At 36.9% G+C, this 15,809-nt stretch overlaps 1 protein-coding gene across 3 annotated transcripts in view; it reads right to left on the bottom strand.

Moving 5' to 3' along the window:
- The window catches only part of LRBA (LPS responsive beige-like anchor protein), a 410,805-nt gene that overhangs the window by 304,343 nt on the left and 90,653 nt on the right, over positions 1-15,809 (bottom strand). For all 3 annotated transcript variants that reach the window (XM_017820154.1, XM_017820156.1, XM_017820155.1), the window contains exons 28-30: positions 14,157-14,328; positions 13,105-13,543; positions 3,341-3,474 (exon numbers count right to left, since the gene is read on the bottom strand). In XM_017820154.1, coding sequence (XP_017675643.1) covers positions 3,341-3,474; positions 13,105-13,543; positions 14,157-14,328 — 745 coding nt within the window. The remainder of the gene's footprint in view (positions 1-3,340; positions 3,475-13,104; positions 13,544-14,156; positions 14,329-15,809) is intronic.

Below are 15,809 nucleotides of genomic sequence, written 5' to 3'. Positions count from 1 at the left end.
GACTAGCAATTCCAGCAAACCAACAACCCAAATACCAGCCATCGGCAACATACTGACAGCCAAGTTCAGACCACAAGGGGCACATTTGTATTTTTGTGCTGTGAAATACTCTGCAGCTTGAATGAGTAAAGGTGAAGGAACTTCTGCAAAAAGGCCAGGCTGTTTGAGGCCAAAACATGTTTTCACCCTCTTTCAAAGTATCAGAGGAACAGAGTGAGCTTAGACAGTTATCTTTCCAACTTGTCAATACTTTGTGTTTGGGAAGCCAGGATATGTCACATCCATATGATATGAGCTTAGGACCATCTCAAGCATCAAGTATCTGAGATACTACAACCCTTGATCTACAGGCAAGATGCAAACTTCAAGAAAAATTATGGGGAAGGAGGCTGATGAATTCTGAGCACACACAAATGGCAATGGAGGCATCTGGAACCACACAGATGACTGGTATTTCAACACAAGCAATTCTGACATCACATCTACAGGTGGAGGATGCTCACATACTATATGTAACTTACTGCCAAATTGAGTGTATGTACACAGTGCAATTAGAACATAACACCTGCTGTTTAATCCTATTTCAATGCCTGCATCTCACTTTCATCTCTGTTTCGGAGTAAATCTGCTTGAGTTTTCACACTAAAGCATTATATGTTAATATATTATGGTTCTGTTTATCAGTTTTTAAAAGTTATCAAACAAATGTACACAAAACTCACTTTGGCAAAAAAAACAGATGATGTGTATTTTTAAATGTAGTAATAATGTTTCCTGAATAACCTTCGTATAAAACGTGAAATAGCTCCAAATTTATATTCACTACATAGCCTCCTTAAGCTCAGCATATTTTTAAAAGGATTTAACTCATTTATTTTCTTAATTAAAGAAAGGAAACAGAATTATAATGAATGTTAGCTGAAAAAACAAGAAAGATATATTGATTCTCTGTTGCATGAAAACGAAAATTAGTGAAAGAACGTGATTTGAAATCAGAGGAAATTTACATATATTTTGGTTTTATAGGAAGTTTGCTTATTGCTACTTCCATTCTCAAATAAAAAAAAAAAAAAATTAAGGCCTTATACACAACTTCATTTCAAACTTAATGTGTGCAATTTTACATGAGCAACACTAGATGCAAACCACTCCAACTCTGCAAAATTTTTGTTTCCGTGCCATTATTTTACCGGGGCAAAAAGGAACAGTCTCACGTTTTAATCTGTTTAAGACATGATTTCATTCATCCCTTTACTTTTTCTTTTAATTAATTAGATTGCCAGTCTAAACATGCCTATTTTTAATCCTGATTAGTTTCTTTTTATGCATATCAGTTGAGATTACATGTCCAATTTTTGCCAAAACTCCCAGACATGCTGGAAGTCACACAGTTACAAACTACATTAGTATTGTTTATTGTCTGGATTTCTCATACATTCTACAGGCACAGGAGTACCTATTTTTTTCTTCTATACGTTCCTAAAAGATTGACTAAATCTGAAAATCAATGTTCGTTTGTTTTGTTTTTATTAAAAGCAAGTGAGTACTTGCTTCAGAAATTGTAATAATTAAGCCCTCATCTAATCGGGGTAAACCAGTCAGAAGCTAACAAATTCACAATTATTTAAAACAATTTCAATCTAGGTGAGGTTTTTTTATTTTTCAAACAGATTAGCTTCTCAGAGCCAATCTTCACTAAAGAATTGTGACACTTCAAAAGACAGTTAATTCCCCTATTTCAAACACTATTCCTAGACTAGTACAGTGCTACCTCCTGCAGTTTTGGTGACAAAATGGATTCTCCCCTTTACAAAAAGTAGGAACATACTAGATTTCAATAGCTTTTCTTTTCCTTTTTTGTGGCTGGAACAAAAACTGTTTGATTCTCCTGAGAAATGGAATGGGCAGTTGAAGATTGGCAACAAGCATCTTCCAGACACATGAGTACTAGAGGACATGATAACAGATCACATTTTTTTCCCCAGTCTTTGCAGTTTGGACATAAGTTCATAAAAACAGGAAGCGAGAAACTCAAACATTGAAAAAATCACCAATAATCAGGTATAACTTGAGACTTCCTTGATTTAAGATGTAAACCAGTTCTAAGTCTTGAAATCAAACTTCATGGGCACGATTATGAGATTCTATATAGCCTTGTGACTCAAACATGGCTAAGTAGAAAAGCATGCCTTTGACACAGCAAGGTTAAACATCATTTATCTCATACAAGAACAACCAGAAAGACTAAGGGTTCAAAGGAACACTTGCTTATAAACAACCTACTCAATTTTGTCCCCACTGAAAAAAACTGTCCAAAGCAATTAGTTTGGCATCAACACTGAATTTGACCTCAGGCTAAAGCTATTGGAAACACTTGTATATAATTTTCAGTTCTACTTAGCACTAACACATATATCCTTAGGCAAATACCCTAGAATTTATAAATAAGCTTATACTTTACATAATTAATCTGTAACAAAAAGTAGTCTTTAGAATACACCAGATTTATACTAAATACAAGTTAATATAGTATGCCTGCTTTACAAAATAGTGAGAAATCTTGAAATTATGACAAATATTGCTCAGACATTTGCATTTGTTGCAAAGTTGGGGTTTTTCTAATACAGCATTACTTTTGCTTTTTTTTTTATTTATAAACAGGTTAGTTTTTTAGATTTGTGTAGCCACAGCAGCAAAATTAGGAATAATAAAATGATCTGGGGGACAAATTCTCAGAAAATATCCAAAAGTATGACTTCTTATATTCATGAAGCCGTGTGATGTCACTGACAATTGGTCCAGTCTAACTTAAAGTCATGCCTATTTTCCTGGCCTTTGTTGGAGGCACAGGTACCAACTGCAGGCCTGCAAGCTGCTGTGTGAGGGTGTATGACAAAGTTTAGTCAAAGCAGTATGCAGGATAAAAATGTCTCAAAGGTCCTTTTGTCTGACTTGATAATTTAGGACATACCACACACACTCCAGTAGTTTAAAAAAAGAAAAAAAAAACAAACAGAATGTAAAACAGTATCTTCCTAGATTATTGGCACATTTCCCCCCAAGAAAATACAACCAGCAATTAAATATCAATATTCTTGGTACAAGTAAGACTCATATATACACACACATACCTATACACAAATCAGTAGGCAACTAATGGAAGGCAACTAATGACTTAATGTCTGAAAAACAACTGTTCTCATCACCATGAAAAAAATCTCACCTTAACAAGTAACATGTAACAAAAAACTGTTTATTTGTATTCCAAGTGAGTGGTGAGGGAAGAAAAAGCAACAGAGGAAGGGACGGTATTTAAGTTGTTTAATTTACCCTTACTTACCAGGAGATTCTCCTGACAGATCTGGGGCTTGGGCTGAATCTAAAGAAGAAACCACACTGACAGCATTTGCAGGAATACCAACTGCAGCTGTAGAAGAGGAAATGGTTGATTTCTTCGGTGGTACAACAACACTCCTAGGTGAAGACAGAGAGTTAGTAAATCCTACTGTATGTGAAGGTTCACACATCGTGATCCTCGTTTTTAATTCTAGCACTTATGTTCTATGTCCCGCAAAAGTACCATTCCTTCCCTACTTTCTTTTTCCATCATCTTTTGTAACCCACCTTAACCTAAAGGACACTTCATCCTTGTTCATGGTACTACCTTTTTATGGTACACTTTAACATCTCATCCACTTCCACAAAATCCCTGACAAACAAGCACACAGTTTGAAGATCACCAGGATAAATGTTCAGCAACTGGGTTTTTCTTTTCACCTTAGTTTCCTCAAGACTTGGTTTTAAACTTCAGGCAACATTTACAAAAGATGTCACAGTGTTTAAAAATAAAATATTAAGGTGAATTATCAAGACCAAAGATTGCCTTGAAGTCTACTACTGCTGGGATTCTAATGCAGAACAGAAGACTGACTGCAGAAGGATATACTGTGGCTAAAACTATTCTAACACATACAAATGTTCACACATCTTAAAAATATGGCTATGAATTTAAGTATATCTTGTCAATCAGGTTTTATTTATATAACAAATCAAAACATTCTTTGGAGTTAAGAGAGAATCCCCATCCTTTATACAAGTTAAATGTCAGGCCTTATAGTCAGCATTAAAAACTACATCAGAGGAAAAGATGCAAAGTGACAAGTTAGGCATGGAGATTTATCTGACATGTTACTAAGACATCTATTTATGCTATACCAATTTCAATTAAATTGTAGTACTTTATTCCAAATACCTAAAAGGCCTTGTTAAGCATACGTTAAAGGCATTTTTAATTGCAAGTTAGCTCCATAAACATGCAAAACCCCAGCTAATGAGGTAAAGAGTACAGCTGATATATAATGTACTCCCACTGCAGCGCTTACTTTTAATTACCTGGTGTTAACCATAAGCCGAAAATCTTCAACATTCAATTTATTTAATCACATCTTTTGTTGACGGTAATATAACTACACACTGGAAGTATTCCCTTAATAGCTTTAAAAATATTCATTTTCTAAATAAAATAACTCAGAAACTTGACCTAAATTCAGGTGTGATAGCAACCAAAGAAGTTCTGTCAAATATTTCTAAAACAGTTCTTGCTGGAACTGGGGAGAGGAGGACTGACTGTATGTGACTCCCTTCTTCAGTCACAGGATGTCAAAAGATGTCACAGAAGCTGGACCACGTTACTGATTAAATCAACCCTTCTTAATGGCAGGAGTAGGCAGGCACCATACTTGGAGGCAGTACATGTCATATCATTATAAGGGTGACTGCTAATGTTAACTAGTCACTAAAAAAATAGAAGCAAAAACACCTGAGCCCCAAGTCAAGATACTGTGCCTAAACCATGAATTTTCCTCTTATGTTCATGTCTGCTTCCCTGAAATATGAACAATGGACTTTAAAAAAAATATATATATATTTAGACAGTTTTGTAAATTATAACTACATTACCAATTAATTTTGCATCACCCCGGTTTAAGAAGGGGATCTCTCACTCAAGATTCTGTGACATTCACCACGTGGAAACTGTTACTACTGTTCTATAAAACACATTCAAACAGCTGGAAGGGGTTGGGAAATGAATACAAGTTTACTGAATACAAATTCACCTACACATAGTAAACTTTCAGACATTTCTCCAACATTCATGATACAGCACTGAAGCCCAGGTGTATTCCTTTATGGATTTTAAGTTCTTTTACTGTATAGATATCTAATTCAAGAAATACTAATCAATAATATTAAACCCAAAATCATATAGACAGATTATAAATATGTGTCTATCCAGAGGGACTCCATGAGACCTTAGTGCATGATCTGGAAAAATTTCTTTGCACACCCACTAAGTTACAGAAACAATATCCTTTTGTTGCTAGCTAATACAGATACAATTATATTGGATGCAAGGTGATATGGGTGGGAGAATATTTAGTGACAAATTTTGGTGCACGTGTAGATGGAAGTTGTGAACACACAGGTTGTGTCTGTTCAAAACATGTAATTCATGTAACTAATTTTAAATTGGAAAACATCACATGACCTTGAGGATAAAACCAAATCTTAGAGAAGCTTTCTGTTTCCAGGGCTTATAGCCCATGAGAATTCTCTCAAAACATCAGATCAGAAGGGCTGTGTCTTCTGAATGCCTACAAAGGCTACTGATCCTATTCTCTGATCCTAGAGCCCCAGGAACTAGGAAACAGGTTGCATTATAGGTTGTAAAGAACAAGCCAGAAGCATACCTTAAAAAGAAAAAAATAAATGGCTGAATTTTGACTTATATATTAGAAAAGACTCCTTTTAGATAAAACTCAAGAAATGAACATGCTGGAAAGATCAAGAAGGAGTTTTAGAACAGGAGTAAGTTTTAGCACTACTAGAAGCAGCTCCTCACAGGGCAAGTAACAGCTCTGGAAATGCATGGGAGCAAGGAAGCCCGTGTGCAGACAGAGCTGTTACCTTAACACTGCTCCTCTGCAGCTGACAATGAGTGCAGACAAAAGAAATCCCAGTTACAAGAGCCTTCCATTCTCTGTGCTGTTTCTGACAAAACACTACACATTATCACTCCTTCAGGTAAACTCCTACTGACCTTCACAGTTCTTAAGTGTACTTGCACTGAGGGAGTAGTTTCAGCAAGTTGTCAGACTCTCTCCAGCTACCCAAGGAAAGGTGCATTCAAGCAAAGGAATTAAGACTTTTTTTTTTTTTCCCTGGGCTGCAACAGACAGCAGTAAATGACCACAATAGTCCCTTTTGCCTTTTAAGATCTTTTGTATACCTTCTCACCTTCAAATCTGCAGAAGTTTGGGAATACAAGTACAGCTGCTACTCTCACCTTCAGTGACTTACTTTCCAGGAAGTACATTAAAAAAAAGGAACTATATATATTCTAACACTTCCAATACAGCTTTCAGAATCTAGCAATGGCATTCACTACAAGGAAGATACTCTGACTACTAGCACCAGGAAATCTGGCACTTACAGCTGCAAAGTAGAGCTGTTACCAGGCTGCTTTTTTTTTTTTTTTTTAATTACCTAACATCATTCCTTTTGCTTTGATTCAAGGAATAAAAATGAATAATACATGTTTCAGACTTCAAAATACAGAAGAACATATGCTGCTAAACAGTACATATGGGTGTGCCTGTGTACTCCAGAGTCACCACATGCTTTGAAAAGGAGACACTGATTCTCACAAAGTTTTCTGAGAAAACCAGATTGTTTACTGAATCTCACTGAAAAAGGTTTTAGCTTTTAACTAAAAAAAAGATTTCAAAAAATCTACTTCATAAATTCAACAATAAAAAGGCCCTTCTAGATCTTGGGCCCTTGGAAGAAAACAGAGGCTTTGAACAACTCACTATAAAGTTGTTTTCTAGCCTTGGACTAGTTCTGAAGAGAATTTATTTTAGATAGCAATCTGCAACAGTCAACTGAAATTATTCCTCTTTCCGAGCCAAAATAAAATAAACAGTATTTCTGGTGAGGAAAGAAGGTCCCTTCCGAGAGCTGTGTCAATCTGAAGAGCACAGCCAAAAGAAATGTTGGATATTGTCCAAAAACGTGATGTAAGAAATCCCCAAATTGTGAATGTACTTTGTCTTCTGCTCAGTTGACACGACCCTCTGATGCAAAAAAAACCCTTAAAATAGTTCAAGAATCACAAACCAAAACATCAAAGTATCTTGGCATAATGACCTGGCAGCTGTGCATTGCTGCATTATTGGTAATGTAATATTTATTGCCTTGTATGTTCTCCTTTTCAACAGTGCAAAATGGCCAGTGTTACAGCTGCGGGATTTGGTTTAGGAGCTTCCATTTCCAAGCCTCCTTCAAATGTATGGAAGTTCATCTCAGCAATCACAAAGATTCATATTTACCACATACTGGCAAGCAAATTAAGATTTCTGCAGCACAGACATTGGTCATATTTCTTTATTTACATTCTGAAATTCCTATGGTTTTCCTTCTTTGTGTAGCAAAACGATATTTTCTTTGAATATTTAAGTGGAAATGCAACCACGTTCAAACAGAAATATTTGCCATTAACTACCAATGTTCCTTTGTGTTGTTCTTTCAGAAGATTATTTAAATGCTAATATAAGGAAAATGAATGCAACTGGCAGAAAGAATGCGAGACAGTGGAAAATCAAGATTAAATATTGCAGTAAATAAACTCTGTGGAAAACAGTGTTTAGTCCATTATTAAATCAGGTAAATTTGTCAGAAGTGTCTTAGAAATTAATGTGCTTTCAACTTCCCTTAACTAATAAGGCATTTGCTTTTAAAGAGTACACAGATAAGACAGTCTTTTTTTTGTACCTAAACTGACAAGCATTTCTTAAAAAGTTAAATATTGCCACACACATGAATAAAATATTCATCGATAAGCGGCTTTATAGTACATTTCCTCAGAGCTACAAAAATATTTTTAAAACCATCTGTAATCGTGCATTAATTTCATCAGAACAACGTACTTTAGCAACCTCACACATGAGCAGAGATGCCTCACAGAGAAAAAAAAGCATCGATACATTTAACTCCTTAAGATTCACATTATCCCACCTCTTAAACTAATTCTGTATTTTTGAGTTACATTTGTATATTAAAACATCCATTATCATATAATTCAAACACAGGAAAATAAAATAAACTAGAAAAACTGCACAAAAAAATATTCTTACGGTCTATTTCAAGGAGACCTCAAGCACTACTAAGTAAGAATGATACTTCTGAATGCCTCATTTAAATGACTGTATTAGATGTTTGCCTTTTTTTTTTCATTTAAAAATCAAATATTTAAGGTTTAAAGTAAGAATTTACAGCACGTGAACTGATAAACATAGGTCAGGCATAGTGAGAACTAGCCACCATAAATACATCTTAGCCAGAAGGTCAGTGTGTTATTAGTCCCAATTATGCTGAAGTGTAAGAAGTCTTCGTGTTGCAGACAATTATTCACTGCTGAATGAGCACAGACCACTGAGCTGAACACTGACTTCCCTCACAGACAAAGGCTTACACAATAATGATCTATTCTGCCAAATTCTATAAGGATTTACTTATTGAACCCTTCCTCGGTTTCAGATCACTGATTCTTCTGTTTCAATATAAAGATAGAAAATATCTACATGTCCTGAAATTTTAGGATTTTCCCAAGTATTTATTTTTCACGAAGTTGGCAAGTCCCCATTTCATTTTAAATACATTTCAAGTTACAAATTTTCCTTGGGTACAAGTCAAATATTCCTAATACAACACAGGGCAGCCCAAACTGATGACCTCACTGTAATTTAAAAATATTTACATGAGCTCTGATTCCTCTTGACAGATTTATACAGATTCATTCTTAGCATTCTATTTCTAAGCACTGAAAAGCCACAAAGGTGACAGTTTGTCTGTATACCTGTGGGATACTGGTTTTAATTCAAAACCAAAAGAAAACAGCCTTGTTCCAGGCTACCAAAATGATGCCCACTGCAAGGCAAAGACCAGTAAAGAGGATCAGAGATTTATTTCCACCTCTACTTTGTGAGGCAGGAAAGCAGCCTGCCATGTCAGTGTCCTTCTATGGGCTCTGCTGTCTGTAGATAATACCCATTGTCTTATGTCTCCCTTGAAATACCCAAGGAGAAAGGAAGAATAAGAGACTCTCAAAACCATGAGAGATCAGAGGGTGGGGGGAAGGGAAGAGAAGATATGATAGAAAGAACACAATCAATCTTGTAAGAGAACTTTAAAATCAGCTTGGCAGGGAGAAGACTTCAAATGGTTTGGCTCTTCAGCCCCTGCAGAATGTAAATTGTTGGTGTGCTGAAAGAGCTGAGCTTTTCATCACAGCACATGTGCCTTTATCTGCAGATCCCCCATTCTCATATTCTCTACCTACACCTGGTAGACTTAATCTTGTCAACAACGAGTGTATTCTTTTTGCATTTGAGGCCCAAGTCAATGAAGTCTAAAATGTATTCATTCCATATAAAAAAGGCACTTCGATGAAATTTAACCAAAATACCACGACCAACCCGTTACAAAGGCACATGCATGCCACTGACTGACAAACGAGCAAACATCGGCTGAGCCAAACCAAGCAGCTTATAGATGATGTTCCAAAAAGAAAAACAAGCTTAGTAACATCTCTGTTCTGTAAGTTACAGCACAGCTGCAGATTTAAGCTCTATGGTACAAGATCACGATGTAAGAGCCTATATTCCTCCTAACCCTCAGCATCAGCTTCCTATAATGACATGGTTATTGAATGTTTCCACAATGAGCAGCAGAATCCAGGAGCGACCAAGATTTTATTTTAAAGTGCACAGTAAAAATAGCAAGTGATAGGTTATGGGTTTTATTAAACTGAAGAGAAATGTCATCTCTCATTTCATCCCAAGTTTTGGTTATTTTTATTTCTGTTTTATTTAAATTTGCCTGCATTAACCTGCCCTCCTTTTTCTACAAGATTACTACTAAATAAGAAAACTGCTGGTTTAGGACTCACTGAAATTGGAACATTAATTCATGTCCCTATGGATCTTGGGAAAAAGCTAATGCAAGTCTTGAACTTTATCGTGATAAACCCCTGGCACCCACTAATCACAAGATTGTATCTTCACATAAGATAAGGGGAAGACTTTTGGCATGGGAATGAACACATACACCTAGCTGTTTGCAAAGGCTTGCAACCTGGCAGCCTTTCAGTAAGGTTTCACTCACATAGCTGTTACTGTATACTCTCCAGCTATGGCTGGGAAGTTGATAATCCTTAAGATATGAGGAGAGTTTTGATTTCTGACACAGCATTCCTGAGATAAATGCAGGATCAGAGAGATGCTTTGAAATTCCCAGAGATACCCTGCTGGTAAACTGCTACATGGGAACAACTTTTAACAAAGTGCCTTTAAAAAGAAAAAAAAAAATTAACTCACAGAACTTGTGTTTGCCATCAAACAATATACCAAATGTAAACCAGACACAGAAAATAAGAGAGCATCCCAAAGCCGGTTTTCCCAAAAAAACTTTCACAACATAACTTCGTATTTTTGTCTATCCCAGAGATGAGCTACTATTTCAAACTCTATTTCAATTCCTTGTAAAAAAGGTGATTCTTTTTTTTATCCCTGGCACAATTCCTCCCCACTGTTGTCACCAGGTGTCATTTCAGAGCATAAACTTGTATTTTAAGCAGTCACACTGCATAAAGATGCAGTCACCTTCAAGTTGCCATGAATGTTTCCTGTCTATGTAACTTTAAATTTCATATACACAGTTATTTTGTCTTTATAACTCATTTCTTAGCTAGTTAGCAACATGCTTTATCATATATCAACATATTTACCATAGATGCAAGATTGTGCATGTCACTACCAGATGATAACTGATTAGAGGTAAGACGTCTGCATCATTAAGTACACTTCTGTCTACCAGACATACCCACAAAAGCAAGGAAATGAAAAATTCAGGCAAAACACAGGGCCACTGACATACTGAGGTCACATGCAACTGCTGAAGGACAAAATACTTCATACTACTTCATGATCTCCTCATATATTTATCCCCACCCACTAAACACAAAATCATTGGAAACAAACACCCACAAGTTTTCACTGTGGAGCAGTCCAGCTACAAAAACCCTACAAAATCCCTTGCCCTCTGCTCTTCCATCCAAAAGCACAGTGCTGTCCACTGCTTCAGTCCATGCACCCCTTTCACTCCTCTGTGTATATTCTTTGATGAGACCAGCTTCCTTTCAGTAATGATGCAGTAACTGTGCCTCGAGGTTAAGTGAAAGAATTGCAAGAGTTGTTACAAATGGCTGGCTCTTTGGAGATGGAAAAAGAAAAGCAGGATCCATCCAGGACACTGTAGCGCCAGAAAAGTAAAAGGGCAAAACAGCAATTAGTTCAACTTTTCAGTATCTTGCTTCATGAAGCACACCACAATTTAAGGGGTTTTTTTGTTGTGTTATTTGAGTGACTTTGCAACTATACAGATAAAAGAACACAAAACTGCAAGTGACTGAAGGGCTGCTATCAATACCCAGTATTTAATTTCTGTATATGTGATCAAATTAAATTGTACAGCTTCCTCTGTATGTCAGCTACCAGGACTGCAAGTGCCCCATTGTTTCCTGTCTAGTTAACTTGCTTTACACCACTTCAAATCAGATTTTCACAAGCAGCACAAACCTTCAGTTTCAACAACAGCTAAAAAATTACTCCTCAATGCAACAGGCACTTCTGCATCAGATCTCCAGACAGATGTTATTTTGTGGATGCAATCTCTATCAAGCAGCAATGAATAATAAGAATTTTATGAGAAAAAAACACCACTCACAGACTAAAACATTACACTCTTTAACATCGACTGCCCACGTGCAGCAAAGAGCAATGAGAGGCCTCAAAGCAGAAGTGCCAAAAGCACTTGGGCAGCAGCAGGGAGAGAGGTGTGACAAGTTCTAATTCAGTGTGTACCCCTTCTACCAATTTCCCCCTCTGCCTCCATCCTCCTACTGCTCTCAAAACAAGTCCTCCTGTTTAGCATCACAAACAGAACACAGTATTTACTTTGAGACAAGAGCAAGCGGCCAAATGCTGGTTGGCATACACCATCTGCGTCTAATCTAGCCAGACAACCACCACTGCCTCTTCCCCCACTAGTGATACGGCAATCTGAGTTGAGAAGACATGCTGTGACAGCTGCATCCATACCCCTGGCAGAGCTTCACTCCTTTCTTGGGTCGTCTGTTAGTTTGAACAAGGCAGCCATAGACTGCAAAGACATCAGAGCCAGAGGAAGCTCAGGAATAAGCAGAGGATGAGATACCACGGGATCCCCTTGTACCAGATCGACTGCAGGATTTCTGGATACGATCAAGGCTTTTCTAGAGGCAGGAATGTGAGTGTTATGGGATTCTTTCTTTTGTTCTTTCTTTGTTGTTTTGGGGAATCCTGAAGAGGTAAAAGTCAGTAAGTCTAGTAAAAGACAGTGTGGTCTACCATACTTGGGAAAAGATAAGGAGCTAATGAGACTGAGATATAGGGGACACCAAAATTATTATCAGGAAAGAGTCACTTCATTTTATTTCTGCAGGCCTTTAAAACCAACTAAATATGCACAGCAGTCCTCATCTGCCACTGATACATTTAGGAAGAGAACAGGAAAGACAAAAGAACAGTTTACACTCTTAATCTTTTCTTTTACTCTTCCAGTCATTTCTAGGCAATTTATCGGCCATCTTGCTACATTGCTTCTGAGCTGTAACATGTATGGAGACAGGGCAGTTAAGTCTTATAAGGAGGTGCTGGTTTCAAGACCTTCAAGTACAACTCAATCACCAGTCATTTTTCTTTTCCACAGTCTTTCATAGCATGACATAGCAACCCATACAACGCAGAATATACCTTCATGAAGAACCTATGTGATGTCAGTAACTTGGCAGCCAAAGGTTCTACTTCTCGATCAAAGCATCTTGATTACTATTAAACACTAGATGACCTTGTACCTGAGTTCCAGTGAACTGAAGTGTGTTTTCCTGTTCCTTATAGATACCCTAAGCAAAACTAATCAGCCCAAATATTTCAGATGTCACATTACCTGTCAAAGGAATGGAACTGTACAGGTTGCTCAGCAGCTCCATCACCAAGAACTCCAAGGAAGGTCGGTGGAAGAAGAGCAGCATCCACTGCAGTCCCATCAGCGGGTGTGCTGACCAGGCTTCTCAAGATGTCCTTTACATTGACATTTTTTGCAGCTGGCACAGAAGCTGCAGGCTTACTGTCTTCAGTCCCTGTCTCACTTCTGCCCTCCTGAGACTTATTTACTTCTAACGAGAGCGTGCACAGTACTTCACTGATTGCATCTGGACCTGCACTGACATTAAGAGATCCTGCTTCAGCAGCACCACTCGAATTGTTTGTTTGTCCTGAAGCTGCTTCCTCCCCGAGACCAGAATCTCTTCTTTGAATAGATGCTGTACTTTCTGAATCTTCAGTGGAGGTTGAAGCACAAAGAGCAGCAGATGGGTTTTCCACAACTGTTCATACCAAGAAAACAGAAAACACATTTTAAGGTCATTATTAACAGAGCTGCATTCACCACATTGCTCCTGAAGAAGTAACAGCAACAGAAGACAAGTAAAATAACACAGCCATAAGTGTTTCTTCTTGCCTACTTAGAGATTTAATATATTTGTAAGTATTTAATAGGAAATTTAGAAAAGAATAATTTCCTTCTAATTCCTGAGAAGCCCGAAAAATTGTAAAATCCAAAAATTAAGACAAGGAAATAGAAGATATTGACACATCAGTCAAAGAATGAAAATTAACTGGAGTCTGACAGTGGGAAAAAAGCTGGCAGTCTATGCTTTTGCACACTTAACCTTACAAATAATGTACAGTAAAGTTTCTGCAACAAATATTCATGAATACTTAGCTACTTCAGTGAGATTAGCCACCTCTACAAAGCATAATCAACTTATAGTTTTTTCTTAGATCAGAAGAAGAAATGCAAATACTGAGGCAAACTGAACACTATAATGTTGTTTATTTCAGTGGTTACAATGCACATATTTCTGTACATTTTCACATGGACTTCTACAGAATTTTAAGCCACATTATTTTCATTTGGCCAAATAATTAACAGTTCACCTGTAGTAGGAGTCTCATTATTTTCATTCTCTGATCCCTTGCATGACTGGCTTTGGTTTGGTGGTCGTCTTTCATTCTGAGGTTCCAGTATATCTCTGTATTTTGAAACCATGAGCACAGAAATAAAATACACAACAGCCAAAGCCAAAAATTGAGCCTGTTTACTATCCTCCTGTAAAAAAAAAAAAAAAAAAAGAGACACACACAGATTTTTCCATTACAATTTCAGCAGCATGTTTATTTTTCTGTAAAGTATGCCCAGCGCTACCATAAACAGACCGAGAGTAAGCGGATATGTCAACAATGGAAGAACAATATTCTCTAGTCACAGTTTGTCTCACCTATAAAGGTAGGGAATACAGCAATTGTATTCAAGTGGCACTAATACTTCCATTTTTCATTTATAAATATGACAACTTTGGCTAAGGTTGTGTGTTTTGACTACATGCTTCGAATTAGTGCAGGGACTAGGTCCCCTTTATTTACAGGTGTTTCTTCTACTACATTTCCTCAGAAGTGCCAAGATACTAACAGCATTTGCTGTGAAGTACAACAGGCAAGCACACTCCACCAAACTATAATGTATCAATGAAGGAGGTGAAACAAAATACAGAACCAGTGTTAGGATTTAATTTCATCATCAGATAGTCCAGATGGATGTAATGTACTACGTGCAATTTAAACAAGAGTATGCATTTGCATTACAGCTCTAACTTTATACAGAGATTTTAAGAAAACCTTAAAAACAAATCTTAATATGAACTATGCCATGTTCTTCACCAGAGCTCTCAGTTGCTCCTAGTGAAGCAGAGGGAAGACCAGACATTAAGATTTAGCCTAAGCCTGTCCCCTTTGGCTGCCAAAAGAAGAAAAGTTTCATACACTTAGGGATAACAAGAGAATAGAATAGTTGGATTCTCACTGACTAATCAGTAAGAAGAAGGGTGTTTGGGGTTTTGTACCCCTCATTTACATCAAGGTTGAGGTGACAGTCAATTTTTTCCTCTGAGAAGTTCAGAGAAACTAAGTTAAACTATAAAGCTCATTCTATCATGACTGTAAGTGCCTATTGAAGCTCCATATTCCATGAAGAGCTCTTTAATAAACTATATTGGGAGAAATTTATGAGAAGTTCTCTATTAAGAACTAGATAACGTAGCTGGATCCTATCTGTTGCACTGAAAAAACCAACCTATATTCACCTTGGCTCAACCCAAAATCTTAACTTCCATAGGACAAGGCAGAAACAGTAAGGTATTAACAGGTTGGCAAAAGGCAAGCACAGTGTGAGATTAGGGGAAATTGCCTACGATGATAGGGATTATAAAGAATTTTTTACTAGATCAATCTTTGCAAGACAGTTTCCAACTCTACTTAATAAAATTGTGATTCAGTGAATTAGCACCACCCATTTCTTTATTTTTTTCAGCAAAGTTTGTAGAACTGCTTGAAATAAAGTTCATGTATCATTTTAAGTACTACTACTGGTGGTTAAGTGGATTCCATCTAAATTCCTCCTATACAGGTTCAAATTATGCCCAACCATGATTCTCTGTGCCGAATACAATGTAAGAAACTGCATGCAAAGAACATATTTAGATGCAAGTGTAAACAGTTCAGATAAAAACTATTCCAAAATAGACCTTTCAAAGT

This window comes from Lepidothrix coronata, unplaced genomic scaffold, assembly GCF_001604755.1.
Source record: "Lepidothrix coronata isolate B3197 unplaced genomic scaffold, Lepidothrix_coronata-1.0 Scaffold79, whole genome shotgun sequence".
Taxonomy (NCBI): domain Eukaryota; kingdom Metazoa; phylum Chordata; class Aves; order Passeriformes; family Pipridae; genus Lepidothrix; species Lepidothrix coronata.
This window is presented reverse-complemented; position numbering and strand designations above follow the sequence as displayed.